The 21116-nt window shown below is 39.6% G+C and overlaps 2 protein-coding genes across 5 annotated transcripts; both read left to right on the plus strand.

The window, feature by feature from the left end:
• Positions 1-123: 123 nt before the first annotated feature.
• Positions 124-11930, plus strand: LOC137783298 (ribosomal RNA processing protein 1 homolog B-like). Of its 2 annotated transcripts, none has more exons than XM_068573121.1 (16): positions 124-316; positions 841-923; positions 1809-1866; positions 2574-2659; positions 3288-3349; positions 3444-3573; positions 4365-4429; positions 5056-5255; positions 6229-6338; positions 6833-6930; positions 7405-7424; positions 7535-7672; positions 8276-9528; positions 9635-9811; positions 10541-10607; positions 11481-11930. In XM_068573121.1, the coding sequence occupies exons 1-16, from the start codon at positions 190-192 to the stop codon at positions 11690-11692; spliced, it is 2886 nt and encodes a 961-aa protein (XP_068429222.1). In that variant the 5' UTR covers positions 124-189; the 3' UTR covers positions 11693-11930. The 2 variants fall into 2 exon arrangements, with proteins under 2 accessions (XP_068429222.1, XP_068429223.1); XM_068573122.1 differs by having other exon boundaries at positions 9635-9805.
• Positions 11931-13246: 1316 nt separating this feature from the next.
• Positions 13247-19969, plus strand: LOC137783364 (transmembrane protein 50B). Of its 3 annotated transcripts, none has more exons than XM_068573252.1 (7): positions 13247-13365; positions 15055-15315; positions 15543-15655; positions 16324-16391; positions 16662-16754; positions 18248-18305; positions 19058-19969. In XM_068573252.1, the coding sequence occupies exons 2-7, from the start codon at positions 15217-15219 to the stop codon at positions 19101-19103; spliced, it is 477 nt and encodes a 158-aa protein (XP_068429353.1). In that variant the 5' UTR covers positions 13247-13365; positions 15055-15216; the 3' UTR covers positions 19104-19969. The 3 variants fall into 3 exon arrangements, with proteins under 3 accessions (XP_068429353.1, XP_068429352.1, XP_068429354.1); XM_068573251.1 differs by having other exon boundaries at positions 13247-13320; positions 19058-19968; XM_068573253.1 differs by lacking the exon at positions 13247-13365 and adding an exon at positions 13372-13386.
• The last annotated feature ends 1147 nt before the right edge of the window (positions 19970-21116 follow it).

The raw sequence follows: 21116 nt of genomic DNA on the forward strand, positions 1-21116 counted from the left end.
TAAAATGGGATAGATAACTTACACGCGCGCATGGTAGGTGGCGGTAGTGCGCCTTAACGCTGATTGCCAACTGCCATCAAACCGGAAGAGAAGAAGTTGAAGCTGACACTCGAACGTCATCACTCCGCGCCATATCGGGGAAACGTGGGAAGAAGAGGGAAGATAGTCCCCACGTGAATCGGTGTTAACATGGCGTCGACTCAAGAGCCAGAGGTCCAGCTTGCGCAGAGATTAGCTTCCAACGAGAAGCCCATCCGGACCAAAGCTATGAAGAAGCTGAGGAAATACATACATGTCAGGTCTCACATCGCAGCAGGTACCCTGTCCGCGCTAGCCAGCTAACGCTCGTTAGCTCTGACAGAGCTCTCTAGCAATATCTTTAAAAGCTATTGTTAACTTTGCTTGAAATTGGTTAAAACGTTAACAAAACATGTAGCTATTGCTAACAATGACTGATGAAACTATAACAGTTACGAAGGGAATTGGACTCAGTCTGGGGCATGTTTGGTGTTGGTAGTTAGCTAGTCTACACTTGTCGTTAGTGCACACGTGTTAGCGGTTAGGTCAGAGGCAATAAGTGTGTAATTAAGTTAGCTAGCTAGTTAATATAGCTTTGGACCATCATTTAACTTGGAATGTAGCTAGTAACCTTGTTACTGTATTTGTTGAAATATAATATGTCCACTGTCAGTGTCAACACACATTATTGATGAGTTGTCTCGTTAATAAACTGTCTGAAAATGATGACTGATTACCACTGCAGTGAGTACTGTCAGCAGTATCTGTATGGCGTGTACTTTTATACTGAAATCAGGACATGTCCTGTGTCTTCTTGTATAGGTGGATTCACAAGCGAGGAGTTGCTCAAGCTCTGGAAGGGTCTGTTCTACTGCCTGTGGATGCAGGACAAACCCCTGCTCCAGGTATGCTTTGCTTGTGTTTTTGTGTGTGTCTTACAGACTCAGATCTTAGGAATAGGAACTGCTATGAGAACACACAGTAAATTTTAGCCCATTTCAGACATACAATTAGCTGGTTGGGGGAGACTGTGATTCTTTTAATCTGATGATCATCTTTGCTACTAGGGGTTGAAATCACCAGAGGTCCCACGATTGGATACTTAAGTCACAATAGTGCAATACATTAAGCGTTGGAATATATTAAATATTAGAATTTTTTTTGAACCTTTTTTTGAATCGCAAATTGTCCGCAAAGGAAATTGTCAACATATTTAAATTAATGAGATAGTTTTCAGTCTGTCTGCCGACAATCATTTTTATTGCAGAGCTGAAACTAGTGATTTAAAAAACCATACAGTCCCTAATCTCCAATCTTATTAGAAGATGACAACAATATAATATTGAGGCTTTTTTGGTTGACAACACTTCAGATCTGAATGAACTGAATTTAATACTGCACTTCAATTCAATTCATTTTTATTATTTTAAGATTTGAAAAAAAATTGACATGGATATTAAAAAAAGCTTTCACTAATTTTTTTCTCCCTTTTTTTAATCCAACCCAACTTTTACTCAATTAGAAGAACATGTATTTATTAGATTATGTATTCATAATTTATCCAGTTAAATGAGGAAACAACAATAAATATTGTTTTTATTCAATTGAACTTTCTTTATTTGAGTTGACAGGGAGTTGTTGACTATATATAAATGTTATGCTAAGATTCTTAAATATGAGACTAAATCATTGCCCAAGTTAGAAATGACTGGGATGTTCTGGACATTCGTCCGTTCAACTCTCCCTCATTTGATATTTCTGTTCATGCAGTTTTCACTTCTCTTCTCTAGGAGGAGCTTTCCAACCAAATCTCTACCCTGATCCACAGCTTCCAAAATATTGATGGACGTAAGTTGCCCACATCTGATTTCATATGCTCATAGTATTTGATATGGGTCATTAAAGAAGTGTTGCAGCCTGTTGCACCAGCTAAACACGAGTTCTATCTTAAGTCAGGGTGTATCATTAATTACAACATCATGGTAATGATTCAGTGTTACTGTACAGATGAAAGGTCACTGCCTACTTCTGTAATTTTATATTATACACCTTATTCTTCATGTTTACGGTGTGATTATTTAAAATTGAGCTTTTTTTAATAATCCAGTAGCAAAGTCGCAGTTCCAGCCACTTGCAGGGAAGGACTGAGAGCCCTGTTTCTGTCCATGTTATGTTGCAGATTAAAAAATTCTCTGAAGCCGCTTGTGGAAAACAAAAGCATGTTGTACAAATCATCATTAATGTCTAAGGAGTTTAATTTATTAAGATATAACAGTCTATGTAATTCACTCAAGTCATCCCATGTTTCAAAACAATTAATCCATGTCAGCTGTTATTTGACAGACAACTTTACACATACTACCCCCATCAGGTTGTTTGTGTGCACGTTGTATATTACAACTTGTGGAACTAGTTCAGCTGGTGCAACCTTTAAAATGTACACAATCTCCGACTTTAGTTTGACATTAAGTTGAAGTTTTTCCCTTTTAAACTTAAACATAGCTGTTTGCACCCGGTGGTGTACTTTCATGATGATGATGTGTTGTTTCCTGCAGAGATGTTGTACCTGGAGAGCTTCCTGCAGACCTTCAAAAGAGAGTGGACTGGTATCGACAGGCTGCGCATGGACAAGTTCTTCCAGGTTAGTGTGAAGAAAAGTTGAATCAGTTTCAGTGACGTAAAGTAGCTGTTGCATTAAGATGTTTCACTCTGTCACGACGTCTTTTGGTGAAAAAAATTGTCGACCCTGATGTTGCCTTACACAAAGAATAATTATCCCGGTCACTTCCACACAGTGAGGCATACAGATTATTTTTAAACACTGGTTTAGTACTTGGGGGGGTTTCACCGGCTTGCATTTGAGTCCTTGCCGATACAGAATACAGACATGAATACCTTAGCCCCTGCCATCAGTGTGTGAATGGGTAAATGATAACAGGTATTGTGAAAGTGCTTTGAGTGATCGGAAGACTAGAAAAGCTTTTAAAGTAGAGACCCATTTACCATCCATTACCAGTACTGTAATTAGATGCCCACAGCTGGTGGACAACTCGGAACAACAAAAGTAACAGCCAGGCTCATATCCTGCTGGTAGCAACACCTGATAAGGGGATTAAGTAAGCAGCAAAGATCAAAACGCATAAAGAAAAGAAGTAGCAAAGTACATTTCCTCGTGACAAACTGAGCAAGATGGCGGTTGTGAATTTGTTACGTTTTGATTGAAATTTTGGCTCTTCTCATTGCTTACAAATCCCCTCTTTTGTCCACAGGTGGTTCGCTTCATGTTCAGACAAACCTTTGAGTTGCTGAAGAGGAAAAAGTGGGAGAGCAGGTAATGTACTCAAACTTGATCACCAAATCATTTTTCCTCACCTTCGCATCATGTCCTTTTTCGAAGTCAATAACAATGTACCGTGTCTCCTTAGTGCGGTTGCCAGGTTTCTGGAGTTGCTGACAGCACACCTCCTGCAGAGCAGCAGCGGGGCTCCCAGCGGGCTGCAGTTACACGTCCTGGATCTTTACATGACCGAGCTGGCAGCTGTGGGTTCAGCAGAGGTACAGCCCCGCCACGGTTCTCAAGACATTCTTGGCATTTGTGATGAACAGGCTGTTGGGATTTAAGTGTGTGTCATTGAGTCCATGATTGAGGAGCGCTGATCTGATCTGTCTGTTTTTTGTGACTCTGGTATAATGGCAAAAAAACGGAGAACTTATAACAGAGATGACCCGATCTTGTTTGTTTTTTCGTCAATGCCAAGTGTAGATTGATGTTCAATTTCAGCTATGTACAGATTGTTTTTGTATTGTAATGGCAGCTGGTATACAAGGCTCAATGAATGATATCGTCCCTGTTCTAAAAAATATTTCAAGTCAGCGTAAACAATTCCAAATGTTATCCTTGTAATTTGTTAGACATCTACAGTTGCTGTTTGCATAAAATTTCACAATTTGTATTTATTTCTAAGAAATCTTAACATTAGTAGTTTTAATGATGTATTATAAACTGCTTGAAGCTAGTTTTAGGAATTAAAATGCTCATAATTCTTTCTAATCTATTGAAACTAGTCTCAAATTGGTCACAAATGTTGAATACATGATCTGCAAACAAAATACTATTTGCAAATAGGTACAACCATTTGAAAGTGACAAGGTAAATGTATTATGATCACAGAGCCTACCGCATGGCTGTAAAGCCTATTTTCAGTGTGATGCTTCCTCTGTAGTTTAGAGACTTTGACTTTTGCATTATGTTTAGTCTGACATTTTTTAAATTCATTTTAATTTCAAAATATAAAAATGGTTCCAATAAATGCCAAAATTATTCTTGTATTTTTTTTCTTTCACAGCTCACTGCTGATCAGAACTTGATATTCATAGAGCCATTCTGCAAAACAGCAGCCAAAACCAAGGAGTAAGTCCCTATCCTCTCACTTTCTCCAATTCTGTTAATTTACACAAGAGCTTTTGTGTGTCAATTTTTTTATTTAATTGCAAATGGGTTTTCATGCCGTTCTGTATTTGATGCTAGTGGAGTTTTTGTAGATTTTCTGCTGCACCTGTCAAATTTCAAAGTGGCTTTGTTGTGATTGGCCACCGTAGAAAAAAACAGCGCATGTACACTACCGTTCAAAAGTTTGGAGTAAAGTGTTATACTGATGGCCCATTGGAGAAAGATGACTGCACCAGCTGTTTAACAGCTGATCCAGTGATTAGGTTTTTCAGCTGTAAAGATGCATTGAAGGCGCAGGTAGAAAATTCACAGCCCGCCACTGGTGTAAGAATGTTAGCTACTCCTGATGGGCAGATGGAACCTTAGTCCCTCCCATCAGTGTCTGAATTAGTATAAATGGTTGAATGAGACAAGTTGTGTGAAAGCGCTTTGAGAGGTCGGGAGACTAGAAAAAGCGCTCTACAAGTACAGGGTCATTTACTATTTCTTTTGTCTTTAAAGTCCTTTTTGACTAAAGCAACTTGTTTTTCCTAAGTCTGGTGCTGATCACTTCCCATCCTGCTGCTTCTTTTCCTGTCTGTCACCAGTCGGTCTCTTTTCAGTGCCATCTGCAACAGCATGCTCAGCACTATTATTGACCAGGCCCCCTTCGCTATTGAAGATCTGATGAAAGAGTTGAAAGCAGCTGAGGACTCAGACTCAGGACAGGCTTCTGAAGAGGACAACGACGAACTAAATGAGAAGAGCAACCCGGTCGACAAGAAAAGGAAACAACGACTGATGAACGGTACCTTCTTAGAAAAGAGCATCAAATGATTTTAATGGAATTTTTCTTCATGAGAACATAAATCATTTGCACTATAAATAATAATGTGCACAAATTTCTGACCTGTTCGCTCAATTTAATAAATTGACCACAAATAATCTCCTTGCCCCAAGTGCACAGGATTAGCTTAATGTGGACATGATTGTGGAGGGGATACTGGTGGGTGCCCCTACCTTAAGAGAGCTGGAGAGGTTGCTAACTTGGGGGCTAATGAGTTGTAGCATTTATTTATATATTCACTGACAAATAACGGTCCACACAGTTTTTAATACACTGGTTTAAACTAACAGATTATAACAGAACCGTGATGTGGTTGAGATTTACTGGGGACTATTTATTTTGTGCATACACTGCAGCTAGTAATAAGCTACAGATCACAGAGTTGTTACAGCTGGGCGACTTATTAGGCTGAACCGACAAGAGGTCAACGTCTAGGTGGCGTAGTGGTGTAATCAACAAACTGGTGGTCAAAGGGTTATGAATAGGCTTTAATGACTGGCGGCCTTGCTGTTTCTCCAGTGCTAATGGCACTGCTGTACATGCGACACTGTTATTCAATGTGTGCACATCACTCATTGATAAAATAGTCTGACTCACACAATGTATACTTGGAGTCAGTCTGCTTCAGGTCATAAAGCATCCGCCTCTCCTCCGTTGTCTATTTTGTAAAGGCACTGTTTCGGCGTCCTGTGCAAACGACGCCAACAAGCCAGAGCGTGTTTTCTCCTGTAGCGGAGTGATAATGAGTGGAGCCAGAGCTTTTCCTTTCCTGATCTGACTATAGATTAATATAATGATAATACAATTCGTCACATTTTGTTGTTTATCCATGCAATGTGCTCATTACTATAGACGGTGAACCTTGTGTGTTTGTCACTGGATGAAGTAGCAGGTGTGTACATTTTTTTTAAGGTAAATTGTGTTTTTATTTCAGGCAATGTCTCAAATGAAGATGAGGGTAATGATAGTGATGATGCTGAGCTTCAGGGGGAAGATTCAGACACGGAGCTGTCATGTGATGAGGATGTCGGACCAGTCCTACAGGTGAGGTTTTTCTCCATCTATAAATTCAGTGTTTTTCTTTTGGGATTCATGTGTCCTTGTCACACATTTCACTATTTTATTTTTGATCCATGCCATTTGTTTTATTGTCTTCATGTCAGTCAAACTCCCTCACAAATAAGTACTAAAACCCAGAAATGACTCGCTGTTTTGTTTCCCTCGACTCAATGGGTTTTAATTTGGATGCCTGAAATATGATCTGTGGTGAAAACAAGCTTGAGATTTTATAGCATTTAGTTCGACAACATACGATTTAAGGAAATTGCCTGAGGAAAGGTTGATTACTGGAAGTAGTTCATTAAGCACTGATTTTCTGTCTCTTATGAATCTGTCAAAGTTTCATTACAAACATTCTTTCTATTCTATTTAATTATTTGAACAAATAAGTGCACCCATTAGTGTTACATAGATGATGGACTTTTGAAATGGTAATAAATTAGTTTTGACTTGTAATGAGGTATTTGTGTGTTTTGCAGTTTAACTATGCCGCCCTGGCAGACAAGCTGTTTGAGTTCGCCAGTCGGAACAGCACGCCCAGCAGGAACAGACAGAGACTCTACAAGATCATCAAAGTGTGAGTAAATGCTCTAACACTACTTTTCACCTTATTTCTCCCCCTAACCACATAAGAACCTGCAAACTTGACTTGCAGTACTAAACCAGACATGGGAAGGAACACGAGCACTGAGTCTCCAGATGGAAAACTTGGTCTGACTGAATTCTTGTCAAAGTGACTGTTTATTTTAGACGGATAAATCATCAGTACCACAGAGAGTTAAGGGATTGGTGGAAGTGCTTTAGCACCACTGGTTCACTTGATTATAGGCACCAGATCTCTGATACTTTACAGCAAACACAACAGACATAACGTTACCACGGTGCTCTGTGATTATAGTTGTTTTTAAAGGACGTGTTTTCACAGCTACACGCAAACTAGGTATCGGAAATAGTATCGGAAAACCTCTAATTCTGCACCATGAAAGATTTCGACCTCAATTCAAACTCATCAATGTGTTTTTCTTCTTCTCACCCTGGTGTTGAATGGCAGTCTGCGTGATCTGAATGAAGGTACGAGTTAATGATCACATCTACTTCTTCACACTCTGTTTGATAGTCATGAAAACATAATTGTTCTAGATCTTTGACCACATCCTGTCTTCTCCTGGATTTCCTCTCAGGCATCTTTCCTCAAGATGAATACCCCGAGGAGGTCTCCACAGATGAGGATGATGAAATGTTCGGCAGCAGGAAAAGGATTAAGAGAGGTCACATGGAGGATAACGAAGAAGGGGTGCCAGGAGCCAAGAAAAGTAAAGGTATCCAATGTTAGTACTTTTACCTCCAGCCCAGAATGTGTTGATCCCTGATAACGGACAAGGGCAGTTGATCAAACAAGTGAAAAAATAAAGTTGTTATTAGTTAAATCATTCAAATGGAATGTGAAGTATACTAAAAAATGATCTTAATTCATATTTGTGAATAAATGTTGTACAGTTGCATTAATGAATACTGCTGGACATTTGAAAACCTTCTTTAGTGGCCGTTACAAATTACAAATACTTTTTAAAAGATTTTTTCTAGAGCTCCCCTAAAGTTGAACTGTTGGGGCTTTCAGGTCAGTCGACCTGAGGCCATTTTATGCCATTTAATGTTGGGCTTGTGAGTCAATGAATACACTACAGGGTCATTCATCATCACTTAAGGAGGGACGCTGGCCTTGTTACACTGACCAACCATACCTCGTTCTTGGATAAGACTGAACATGGCGCTGTCTTTAACCGTTGAATGTCCTACATCTTGTCTCTGTTTTATAATGTTTTATGTCTGTTTTATAATGAATGGAGTTACATTTAGTCTCTTTGCCAAGCTCTCCTTTTAATGACAAATATTTGCTCTCATCTGTGTCTCGGCTACGTCAGGAGGTAAAAGGAAAAGGGAGTCATCCACACCCAACAAGAAAAGCAAGGATTCAGGGAAAGATGACGATGAACCAGCTGACCTAACTGCAAATGAAAAGAAGAAGAAAAAAAGGAAGAAGAAAAAGAAGGCGGTGCAGAATGGAGGTGCAGAAGAATCTGAACAGACTGTGGCTCAATGTACAATAAAGGAGACAGAGGGGGGTCCGGAGTGTGACCAGAAAGAACATTTGGAAAAGGAAGCACAAAGGCAAAGCTCCCCCGCATCTGTAAATGTGACAGATGCAAATATTCCAGAAGGCCAGTCGGAAACTGTCACAGGAGAAACCAGCCAACCCACTGACTGCAGGAGTGACAACATGCACCAAGCTGAGGTGACTGTGGCGGCAGAGGAGCAACAGGCTCCCGCTGGAACAGAGCCAGAGATGTCCTCTGATGCTACGGTCTCAGGGAAGAAGAAAAAGAAGGGCCCGAAGGTGAAGTTACAAACCGATAAGATTAAGGCCCAACTGCAGATCAGTGCAGAAGCAGAGATCATTCCAGATAATTTGGAGGAGTCTGCAGAAATAAACACGGAAACGACACCGATAACAGAGGAAGATGGCCCAACCACCATACTTGAGAAGCAAACTGATTCTGTAGCCCCATCCAATAAGAAGAATAAGAAAAAGAAAATTAAGGCTGATGAAGGACCAAAGGTTGAGGCACAATTTGAGGAAGAGGGAAAACACACCCATGCTGAAGTCAGAGCAGTTATTGAGGAAGAATCACAAGCTGCCACCACAGCGCCACTTACAAAGAAGAAAAAGAAAAAAGGCAAGCAGGAGGATGCATCACCTGATGAAAGCGCTGTAATCCAACCGAAAAAGAGGAAAAATAGCCAAAAAGAATGTAATGCTTCAGTGGAAGAGGAAGCTGCGTCTATGGAAACCGGTCAGGCAGTGGATGCTGAGACACTGCCGTTTGAGATCACTGTGACGACACCAGCAAAGAATAAGAAAAAGAAATTAGCGGCAGCCGAAGTGGAGTTGGAAGTTAAAAGCCAGTCGCAGGTGGTCTGCAGTGTCGATTCAGAACTGGCGTCGAGTGAATTGGACGTGGTATCTTCCTCTGGGAAACCGAGAAAGAAGAAGAGGAAGATCCCTGTGGTGTTTGAGTACGAGGCCGATGAGCTGGAGGCGGCTGCGCAGGAGGCCACATTGAGCAATGGGGTCGCAGAAGAAGTCACCGCTACCAAGAAGACAAAAGCAGACAGTGTGAGTGTTTAAAGATGTTAAAGGATTCAGAAGAGATGAGTGAACTGACTGACAACCTGATGACACTGAGACATAACTAACTTGTAAAATACATTTTCTGTTTCAGAATATTGGACGTGCATCCACTCCTCTTTGCACAAAAAAGTCACAAAAGAAAGCAAAGACTTCCTCGGGGTCAGAATCCGACTTCTTAACCTTTCAAAGCAACGCCACAGTCCCAACTCCACTCTTTTGCAAAACCAAGCGGAGCGCCAGCACCCCGCTGTCAAGCAAGAAGGTGAAGGTAACGAACAATCAGAACTAGGCATCAAAGAAAGGGTTCACACAAACTACAAGAAACTTTGATCAATTGGAGATCGTAGCTATGAATGCGAGCGTGAATGATTGTCAGCCTCTATATGTATAAGTGACCTGCGATTCAACCGGCCTGTAGAGGGTGAACCCTGCCTTCGCCCAATGTCAGAACAGCCACCCTATTGACATATGCATTCATATTTATTTATTTATTCCTTGAGCACCCACACACATGGAGCACCCACTCTATCTTTTGACGTTTAGAGTGGTGGATATCTTTTGTTGGACATGATGGCAGATGGTGACTTGCGGAGGGTAACAGTCAACATTAAACACAAGCTACTGAATACTGAAACACTTTAGGTGTTGTTTCTTTTAATAGTATCATGTCAGATGATGCTCTCATCAGGTTTTCCTAGGAACATTTTTGAGGTATTGTAATGGAGATGTGCTCCTTGATCAAGAGCTTTATCCAAACCTGAGTACGCCTGTTAATTGGAATTCAAGTGTAAAATCTACAAAGGTACGATAATGATTCATTTGTTGCATTCTGGGATGGACAAACAGCCCACAGCAGATGTTCTACCTTTTTAAATTGATCAGATTCACGCTGGTTTCATTTTTAAAAACTCACAAATATGGGTTTCTTCTAAAATGAATAAACAGTTATTCTTTATGTAACTGTGTGTGACTTCTTTTCTATGTTTGTGTTTCACAGAAGAGTCAAACTCCCAAATCAGAATCGAAGAAGGTGACCTTCGGTCTCAAGAATAATAAGACTGCTGGTAAGAAATTGGATGCCATTTGATATTTATAATTATTACTGAAGCTGTTTTTCTATGGAAAAAATAAAAATATTGGATCACCAGTCAAAACTTAACAAACTTATTTAGAACAGATGCTGTATGACAGGATGATAAAGTCTCGAGTTAATTTTGCAGAATTGGGGAAAATAGCTCTTTGGATTGACTTAATCTGGTTGTGCACCAATAAGAAACAGATAAATCTACAGTGTATGAAACTCATTACAGCCTTAAGAAAATAGCCTAAAGTCACAGAATGAAAATAAATAAGTCTAGTTAAAATAGTTTGAATTAAAAGCACTGGCACAGCTTAGTTTTTTTACCTTCCATCCCTCGAGCTTCTTAGTGACACGCAAACTCAGATACATTTTATCTGCCGCCTGAACGCATCGTGGACCAACGACAGAACGGTAATTGTGAAATTTTCACAAACAAGATTTAAAACATTTAGTTGATTGATTTGCCAACAATTTAGATTAGTGACAAATTGGTTTTCCTTTTTTAATTCATGAGAATTTACTGATTTCGCTCATCAAATGTGAATAAATGCCACTTTCTTTTTTCTATTGTAATAAATTAAACATCTGGGTTTTAGACTCCCAGTCAGACAAAACAAACATTGGAAAACATCATCATAATAATCCTTTGAGTCCCGCAGTGGGGAAATTTACAAACGTCATATCAACATGACATTTTTTGTCTCTACATTTTAACCCATTAGTATATAAAGTCATTGAGCTCCACCGTTACATGTTTAATAACTTGTTATATGTTAATAAATATATTACCAGTTGTTGTGTAAACAGCCTTTGTAACAATGTTGCCTGTCATTTATTTTTCCATGTCATGGTGCAGAGTTTCGGAAGACTGATCGCAGCCTGCTGGTGAGTCCGGACGGCTCGTTACGAGTGCCCTTTGACCCCAAACAGAAACCCAAATTTGGGGTCTTGAAGTCTCCACCCACACCACTTACTGCCAGAAAGACCCCTAAGGCCGTCAAGAAGACCAGCACGAATACTTCAAAGACTACGCCTAAACGCAGACCCTCAGCAGCAGACTTCTTCTAACATCCCACGCTGCCGGCTGTAGATGCAGATGTGAAGCTCTGAGCTAGTGGATAGACTGATATAGAACACATCCCCTTTTGGAGAGTTATAAAGTGGTATTTTTATTTGTATCTGATTTCAGTGTTACTTTTTGACGCTATTCAAATTCAACGTTAATAGTTACTCATTGTAGTTTTTCCATCGTTCTCAACCTTTCAGTTAATGTGTAATTGAATTTCATACAGAACATGTCAAAATAAATTTTATTTTGGGAAAAAATGTCTTTTTAATAGAACAAAATGATTCGTTCGGATTCTGAACAGGCCGCTTAAACCCTGAATGTTTATGTCCTTCAAAGATTCAGCTAAGGGCACTTTCCAGTAACGTTTACACAAATCCAAGATCGATAGGAACGAAGCAATTCCTTAGCGCTCAATCAGTTCAACTCTTGACATTGGATAGGGATCAAACAGACACAGCATTTAACTTTGTAAAGGTAACGCAGAATCTCATCTTGGGGTCATCCTCCTGTGCAACCAACACCACAGGGCTACACCTCATTGTGAGATAGCTCTAATTCCTGTAGCCAGCATCTCCTTCCAGTCCTGGAACAAGTATTGCTGGAATGAGGCAGGGTTAATAAACGTAATTACTTTTTGGATTTGAATTTGATTTTAAGCTATGGTGATTTAGTCTGGCTGTGTTGTGTCTTCTGTACTGAATATCTTCCTTAATAACCAGAAGAGCCCTCCTCCTACCAACCCGACACACCCCTCGTGTTCCGAGACGTGAACAGGAGATTTGCCACATGAGAGGGATTTACTAGCAGCCATCCTCCCTTTTCCTGTCCATTTTTGGGGAATTTCTGTTATTCCTACAGTCGACGGTAGCTCGCTCAATATTTATTGACTTCTTTGGATCTAATTGTGGCCTTCACTTGTGAGATGTATAAGAGACATTACCTCTCAACTTAACACAATGCTGTTATTCTCAGGTTACTGAATTGATTTGTTGAACATTTTCTATTCCAAACAATGCTTCATTAATAGTAAAGCTACAACTCTACAGGGACTGGATTTGTATTGCATTATAAATCCAGTCAAGTAAATGTGTCATATAAAGTTTGCCTATACTTTAGAGACTAGTTTAACATCACATGTTGCCAACTGTCCTCCCTCATCGCTCTAGTGGTGTGATATATGTTGACGATGGTTGTTAACACTTTGGAATGTAATCTAAATTCTACATATCTCATTTCTTCAGACCATGGTTTAACACACCAAGTGAAATGTCTGTTCCTCCATACTAAACAGCGACCAAGACTGAGTCGTGGAAAGCCCTCCCAGCATGTAGCTACAGGACATCTTTGTGGATTGTCAGTCAATATTGGGAGGAATATTGTCAGATGGAGTGTTTTGTGGTGTGAAACATGTTATGCTTTAGTGTTTAAAATATATTTATTTTGTTATTTCCTATAATATTAGGATTCGTGAATAATTAGCCCGCTATACTACACCCAACCAGCTGGTGGCGCTAATGCGCAATAACTTTGTTTGCCAACCGACATAAAAAACAACAAGAAGAAGAAAAAAGAAGAAAAGCCGAATCTTTTCAAATGAAAGTGAAAGCAGTCCCGGGCTCTTGAAAAGGTGGGAGCCTGCATGTAACCCTCCGTCAAAGCATGTCGTCCTGAGGTAGAACTGAGCGGCCTGCGGGTTTGTGTTAGCGCCACTACGGCCAGGCTTGATGTGTAGTATTGCTTCTGAACGTTGGAGCTAGCTAGTCGAGCTATTAGCCGTCGTGTGGTAAAGGTTTAAACTCTAAACTCTCTGTAACCTCGGTGAGGTAGTTTATGTATATGTAACTTATATATGTAATGTAAACGAGCTGGATTAATAATATTGGTCTCGATGTACTGCTGGCTGGGAGAAGAGTGCGCGTCTACAAAGTGCAACGACGAAAAGACACAACACTACAAACACATCCAATAGCTTCGTTGTCATGCAGTGTAGTGGAAGCGTAACTAACATCACTTCCATGTGTAGCCTACTCTAGTTGAACTACAACGCGTTTATTATAAATAAATTACTTTCGTATAATCTTGGGTATTTTTTTTCAAAAACATTAAATAACTTCACTGTTAAAGGGATTTTATTTTTTTTAATTTTTTAGATGAATTATGTGGCCTTAAAACATGTCATGTCACTGATTAATCTTCAAAGCAATACAGTTTTTGTATTTTTTTTTATTTATTTTTTTGGAAATAATTATCCTACACCTTTTGTTTTATAATGTCACAGGCTTAATTTCTCTGTGAATAGCATAACGCTTTAAAAAAAGTATTCATAACTTAAGCATAATGTAATAACTTACATACTGTAATTTTTGCAGTTATTTGTTGCACCATATGATGAGTGGTCAATCCAAATGACATTAAGACCCCATATTTTTTAAAATCAATTTAAAGAGATAAAACAAATTACATTCAAGAAATAGATTTAAACCAGATTGTATAAAAGTATTTGCATAAATGCAAACATATCATGAACATGTCTTTATACAAATATCACAAATATTTAAAAGGCTAGCAGATTTATGGCTCGGGTATAAACATACATTTTGTTTAATGTGACAATGGAATACCATGTTTTTTTCCTCTGGTAGCTGAATCAGTAACATAACTTTTTGCCAGCCTGTGTAGTCTATTTTATTTTTGAACCAATGATAGATATCTGCACAATAATATGTCAAATCTAGGGTAGACAATTCATTGTAGATGTATTTTCTGTTATCCTTGTTGAAATTCTCTTTGAATCCCAGCAGCATCAATAAATCAATTTATCTGACAAACTGCACCTGACTGAAGTCTTCCACAATGCTCTGCGGCTATAACATGTAACAATATTAACATGCCAGCTTGAGAGCTGTGAGTACTAACAATAGCCTTGTCCATTGTTTAAGGTAAATATAATAACGTGTGATGATTTCTTTCATGTGGATTAGACATAAGGTAGTTGGATATGGTTAGTGATGACAGCGCTGCTCTCCTCTCCCCAGCAGCAGTGATTCATGGGAAACAGGGGAGGGGCTTTGGAGGCCTGAGAGGAGGGACTGGTATTTTTACTGTAGGATACTTTTAAAACTTGTTTCTCCAAAGTTGCCTACCCCAGCTTTAACAAACACAGTGCACATTTCCTCCAGGTCATGAAAAACACAAGAGCAATATGTACTTCATGTTACTTTATTCATAGTTTTCATTTCAACATCTTTTTTTAACTTTCTTTTCTCCTAGCAAGGAACTCATTCTTTCTGCATGGTTACTATGATAAACCTACCCCCAAATATGAACATTAATAAGACATGAATGTCTGCATCCTCAACAGGCAACAGAGTCTCTGATCTCAGCCAGGAACAGAGCAGCCTGCAGACGGTGAAGAACAGCAGGTGAAGCAGCTGTTGACACATACAAAGTCAGGAGGAGGTCTGGATCGTCGTCTGTGCAGATAAAGGATCATAGAAGAAGGGGGACACAAGGAGGCCTGCAGATGGCTGGCTTTCTGGATAACTTCCGCTGGCCAGAATGTGAATGCATTGACTGGAGGGAGAGGAGGAACACAGCTGCTTCTATTGTCTCTGGAGTTCTGGTCAGTGGCTCAAGAGAGAGAGAGAGAGAGAGAGAGTGAGAAGAAAGGGTGTGGCTGTCTTAGTGTGAGAGTATGTAAAGGGTGAGATTTGTAATGTTTTATTCTTTGTAATCCTCTCTACCTCTCTGTATTCTCTATTTTCACCAGGTTTCCCCAACATTACAATATATAAGTGAAACATTTAATGGAACTGCATCCACATAGCTCACATTTCTTTGTTGTCCTAGTTCTTCACAGGCTGGTGGATCATGATTGACGCAGCAGTTACATATCCATCCCAGGGGCAGCTGAACCACGCGTTCCACACATGTGGCGTCTTCTCCACCATAGCATTCTTCATGTAAGTGCTGGACACCTGCAGATTGTAGATCTGTCTGTCAGAGAGTGAAACCTGGTTTCAATTACTGGAAGAATTTCTTCAAACAACCATTAGTCATGTCTCATTCTAATTTAGTCTTGAATATGTGTTGGCTGCTTGAGACAGTACCATTAGTTATACCTTTTGGCTGTGAGTAGACAGTAGCTTGGAAACTCATCAACTAATAATAATATTTAGACTTACATTTTATATAGCGCTTTACTGAATACTCAAAGACGCACGTAATGGGTTTCAGATCAACAAAGTCATTATTTGCTTGTTCAATTTAATTTTAGGTCTGAATGTTATTGATGAATAACCTCTAATTTGTCAATTGAATAGGGCTGTACTGCCATATAGTGTCCCTTTTCAGTACTAGTTCGGTTTGATTTGATGTCTTCCTGAGGTCACTTAACACAGAATTTAAGACATTTCCCAAATGATCACTGGCTTATTATTCAACCTACAGAAAGCAAACATGTGCTTACTGAGATTCAGTAAAGAGATGAAATAAAAGATGTTGCCTAGCACTGTTAGAACAGAACAAAAGCATTCAAATGCCGAAAGACTCGGTTCAACTGACTCCGTAATGTGACTCTTGAGGGCTGAATCCTCTCTTGTCTAACTGCTGGCCGTGTCTTTATTTTCAGGATAAATGCAGTTTCTAATGGCCAGGTGAGAGGAGACGCATATGGAGAGGGCTGCCTTGGCAGGACAGGTGTGTTTCTCTAAATGTGTGCATTTGTGTGTGCTCATTTCTGTAAGCCAATACGTTTTGCTGCACCTGACCGCTTCTTTAACACAATGAACTTCTCAACAAATGTGGTGTTGCTGCTGTACGTATATTTGAGAGGGGGGCTCAGAAGGTTTAGTGGGTGTCTCATGTACCAAAGCTGTGTCCTTACTACAGCGGCTGAATCTGACTCGTGGCTCTTTGCACCTTCTAACTGAGCTAATGGAAGTGATTAGCATGTGTATGTCTTTGCAGGAGCTCGTCTGTGGCTGTTTATTGGCTTCATGATGATGTTTGGCTCGCTCATCGCCTCCATCTGGATCCTGTTTGGTGGCTACGTGGTGGCAAGTAAGTGCCCCTCCTTAGAGTGTCCTGCATACAAACAGCTACACACTCAACACTGTGCTTCCATTGCTCCTCAGCAACACACCTCTTATGACGGTTCATCGCTTGTTCAGAAACACTGGTGACTGTACTTATACTAATAAAGACACAGTTATCATCACTGTACTTATACTAATATAGACAGTTATCATCACTGTACTTATACTAATAGACACATTTATCATCACTGTATTATACTAATAAAGACACAGTTATCACCACTGTATTTATACTAATAAAGACACATTTCATCATTACAGTACTTATACTAATAAAGACACACTTATCAGTATTTATACTGTGGTTTGTGTCCTGCTTAAGGGCACATGATAGATTTCTACCAGCAGAATCATTTATATTATTTATGTATTATTTGCAGATGTATTTATTCAAATTTCAGTTGTGAAATAATTATTTAATATCCCGACAAAAATTATGGTTTCTCCTGAACACAGGACAATATTTATTAAGCTAAATGTTTCAGGGATCATTTTTAATTACATAACTCATCAGAACCAACGCTCAGGAATTATGAGCATGGCTAAAAATGTTTAGCACTCTCGCAATGACTTTGTCTTGTAGCCTCGGAGGTTTCTGTTTACTCCAGCTCCTGAAAACTAGTCTAGTTAGACCATGTCCTGCTAAGAGAACATTTATTCGTTACTTGCAATAATGCTCTAAAAATCTTGAAATTTTTTTGTTTACCACTAAGTAATAATCAAAAATCCAATTAGCTTTTGAACCAATTAATCTTTGGATTGACCGAGAAAACTGCATTATCCATGCAGCACTCTATTGCCTGTACTCCTGCAAGCAACATCCAGAAAGTATTGACTCAACAACCTGCTAGCTTTTTCTGGAGCTTTCACTGCTTTCAAATTGACAACAACTAGACCGACACACTACTCTCAAGGTCATTTCAACAATTTTTGTCTTGAGCTTTCAAACCAAACATAACGGATGTTCTCAAAGGGAAGAACGATCCTTCCTCAAGGACACACTGTCTGAGAAAAACACACATAGGAAATTCTGTGGTTAAAAGATCAGCGCTTTGGAAGGCAAACACTTGATTTGTCTAACTCAGAATGGTTCGCTTCAGCTGAATCCTAGAAGTTGCAAAGGAATACTCTAGATTGTGTCTCCCATTTGTTACATTGTATTGTTACTGCTTTTGAATGAGACATTCATTCCTCACTCCCTGCTGTAGTTTGACCTGTTAAAGGTGCTCAACAACCCAGAATGCTTATGTTCTGTTTGGTTATCAAATGGCTTACACAAGACGTATTTAGCATGAGCTTAATTCCTATTCTCTGTTGATTATGGCTCAGTTATACAGAACACGTGTCTCTTCTCTTAGCCTTAAAGGTCTCCATTTACAGACACATAAACACCTGTTTCAAAGTCCCATTCATGCTGTTGTGTTACTGACTTTGATTTTGTTTTGTAACATTTCTTAGAGAAAGAAGTGGCACCCGGGCTAGCTGTGTTCTTTCAGAATGCCTTCATCTTTTTTAGGTGAGTATAACATGAAACTGGACTAAAATCAACTTTGTAAGCAAGTCATAAGAGATACACGGAACTCCTAAACTTCTACTTAATATTGATGACAGTGTAGATAATTAAAGTTAATACACATCCATGGATCTTGCCAGCTACAGTATTTCTTTGTGATACAATCAAATTCAAAGGATCGGCGGTTCGATCCCAGGCTCTGCTAGCAAGGCAAAATGGTAAATGGACTGTACTTGTGTAGCGCTTTTCTAGTCTTCTGACCACTTAAAGGGCTTTAACACTACATGTCACCCATTCACACCCATTCATACACTGATGGGAGGAGCTACCATGCAGAGTCCCATCAGGACTAAGTACTATTCACACACTGTAGACACACCCAGCAGTCCATGTCACTGTGTCTTTGGACACTAAAGAATATGTCCAATAATCCCAAGTGATCGTGAAGAAAGAAGTCCGGAATCCAATGAGTTATAATAAAAAAGATTTAATAAAAAGGTGATGATAAATTCAGTAGATACTATACTTGATCAAGGCCCTCTGAATCTCTGCCGAAACCACAGCCCTCAAGCAGTTGACTGTTGTATCCGCCGTCTGTGACCAAGAGAGGCCGAGTCTAGCTTTGCGCCTTGTTAATCGCTGATGGAAAACATGTAGGCGATGTTTTTGCTGCAGAGATAACTGTGTCCTGATTTATTGTTCTCTCTCTCTCTCTCTCTCTCTCTCTCTGTCTCTCTCTCTCTCTCTCTCTGTAGCACTTTGATCTATAAGTTTGGCCGGACTGAAGATTTATGGGGTTAAAGGGTCTGTCTATTACTGACACACACACACACACACACACACACACACACACACACACACACACACACTGCATATGTTTTGTTAATTCCGTATCTGTGCTGTTCGTTTGCAAAATATTTGCATTTGAAATGACGTCATTTTTTGTTTGTTATTGAGAACTGAGGAGCCAATTCCACATCTTTTAATTGTATCTCAGATATGTCTCAAGTGTCCATTAATGTCGTGATTTGTTCAATATTTTTGAAAGTTTACCGTGTAATTACACTGTAATGAATCAGAAAGGTGCACAGTGTCTGTCTCAGGACGAGGTAATGAATACAATCTGAAGTGGAGGTGAGCGTAAACACAGCACCTCCTGCTGGCTCTACTAAAGCTGCTTATATCAGATGCTTGTGTGAGGTAATGTCATACACTGGATCATGTGTTTTAGATGGGTCTGGTTCATATTGAGGTCATTCTACCTCTGGTAGAAGTGTTGTTTTTTTGTTTTTTTTTTACATAATCTTGTACTTAGTACTTGTTTAGCTTGTTTCTACCAGAACATGTCATGTAATGAGATGTAATATTTCAGATAGTGAGATTTATTTTGTTAGAGCTGCTGTAGTAACAGTATTAAAGGACATGTACTTTACAGTCCTTGCTATCATATGTAGACATGTGCATTAGACCATTACTGTACTAAGATGTACTGTTGCACTAAAGCTTTTATTTGCATGAAATCAAATTGGAAAAAAAACATGGTATTTGGGGTTATTTTTTACTTCCCTACACCTTTTTAAGCATTTGTCGAGTTTAAGATGAAAAACAATAAAGACTTTAATTGAAGAATGTTGATGATAATTATCTGTCTCTGTTGAGCTGTCCAAGCAGCAGAGGACCGTGTGTGTGTGTGTGTGTGTGTGTGTGTGTGTGTTGTTGTGCAGCTGGAAGAGAGCACATGTTGAGATGAATACTGTGGGACATTGTTTCCTTTTTATAATAAACCGTGATAATCTGTCAAAGGTAAAGAATGACTCAGCCACCACAAGGGACAAAGTTGGACACCCCAACAGAAAAATGACATCAATATTTAGTAGATCCTCCTTTCGCAGAAATAGCAGCCTCTAAACGCTTCCTATAGCTTCCAATGAGGGTCTGGATTCTGGTTGAAGGTATTTTTGATGATTCTTCTTTACAAAACATCTCCAGTTCAGTCAGGTTTGATGGTTTCCGAGCATGGACAGCCCGCTTTAAAACAGACCACAGATTTTCAATGATACTCAGGTCTGGGGACTGAGATGGCCATTCCAGAACGTTGTACTTGTTCCTCTGCAAGAATGCTTTGGTAGAATTTGAGGGGTTCTTTAGGGTTGTTGTCTAGTTGAAGTATCCAGCCCCGGTGCAACTTCAACTTTGTCGCTGATTCTTGAACATTGTTCGCAACAATCTGCTGATACTAACTGGAATCCATGCGACCTTCAACTTTAACAAGATTGCCAGTACCTGCACTGGCTCCACAGCCCCACAGCATGATGGAACCACCACCAAATGTTACTGTGGGTAGCAAGTGTTGTCTTCTTCCGCCATGCATAACGCCCCTTGTTATGTCCAAATAACTCAATCTTAGTTTCATCAGTCCACAGCACCTTATTCCAAAATTAACCTGGCTTTTTCAAATGTGCTTTAGCATACCTTAAGCGACTCTTTTTGTGGCATGGGCACAGAAAAGGCTTCTGCCGCATAACTCTCCCATACAGCATTTCCTTGTGCAAAGTGCGCTGAATAGTTTAACGCTGCACAGTGACACCATCTGCAGCAAGATCATGTTGTAGGTCTTTGGAGCTGGTCTGTGGGTTGAGTTTGACTGTACTCACCATCCTTCGCCTCTGCTTATCTGAGATTTTTCTGGGCCTGCCACTACGGGCCTTAACTAGAACTGTGCCTGTGGTTTTCCATTTCCTTACTATGTTCTTCACAGTGGAAACTGACAGCTAGCTTTTTGTATCCTTCCCCTAAACCATGATGTTGAACAAT

This window comes from Clinocottus analis, unplaced genomic scaffold, assembly GCF_023055335.1.
Source record: "Clinocottus analis isolate CAN_PGR_092001 unplaced genomic scaffold, fCliAna1.0.p SCAF_12, whole genome shotgun sequence".
In the NCBI taxonomy this organism is placed as follows: domain Eukaryota; kingdom Metazoa; phylum Chordata; class Actinopteri; order Perciformes; family Cottidae; genus Clinocottus; species Clinocottus analis.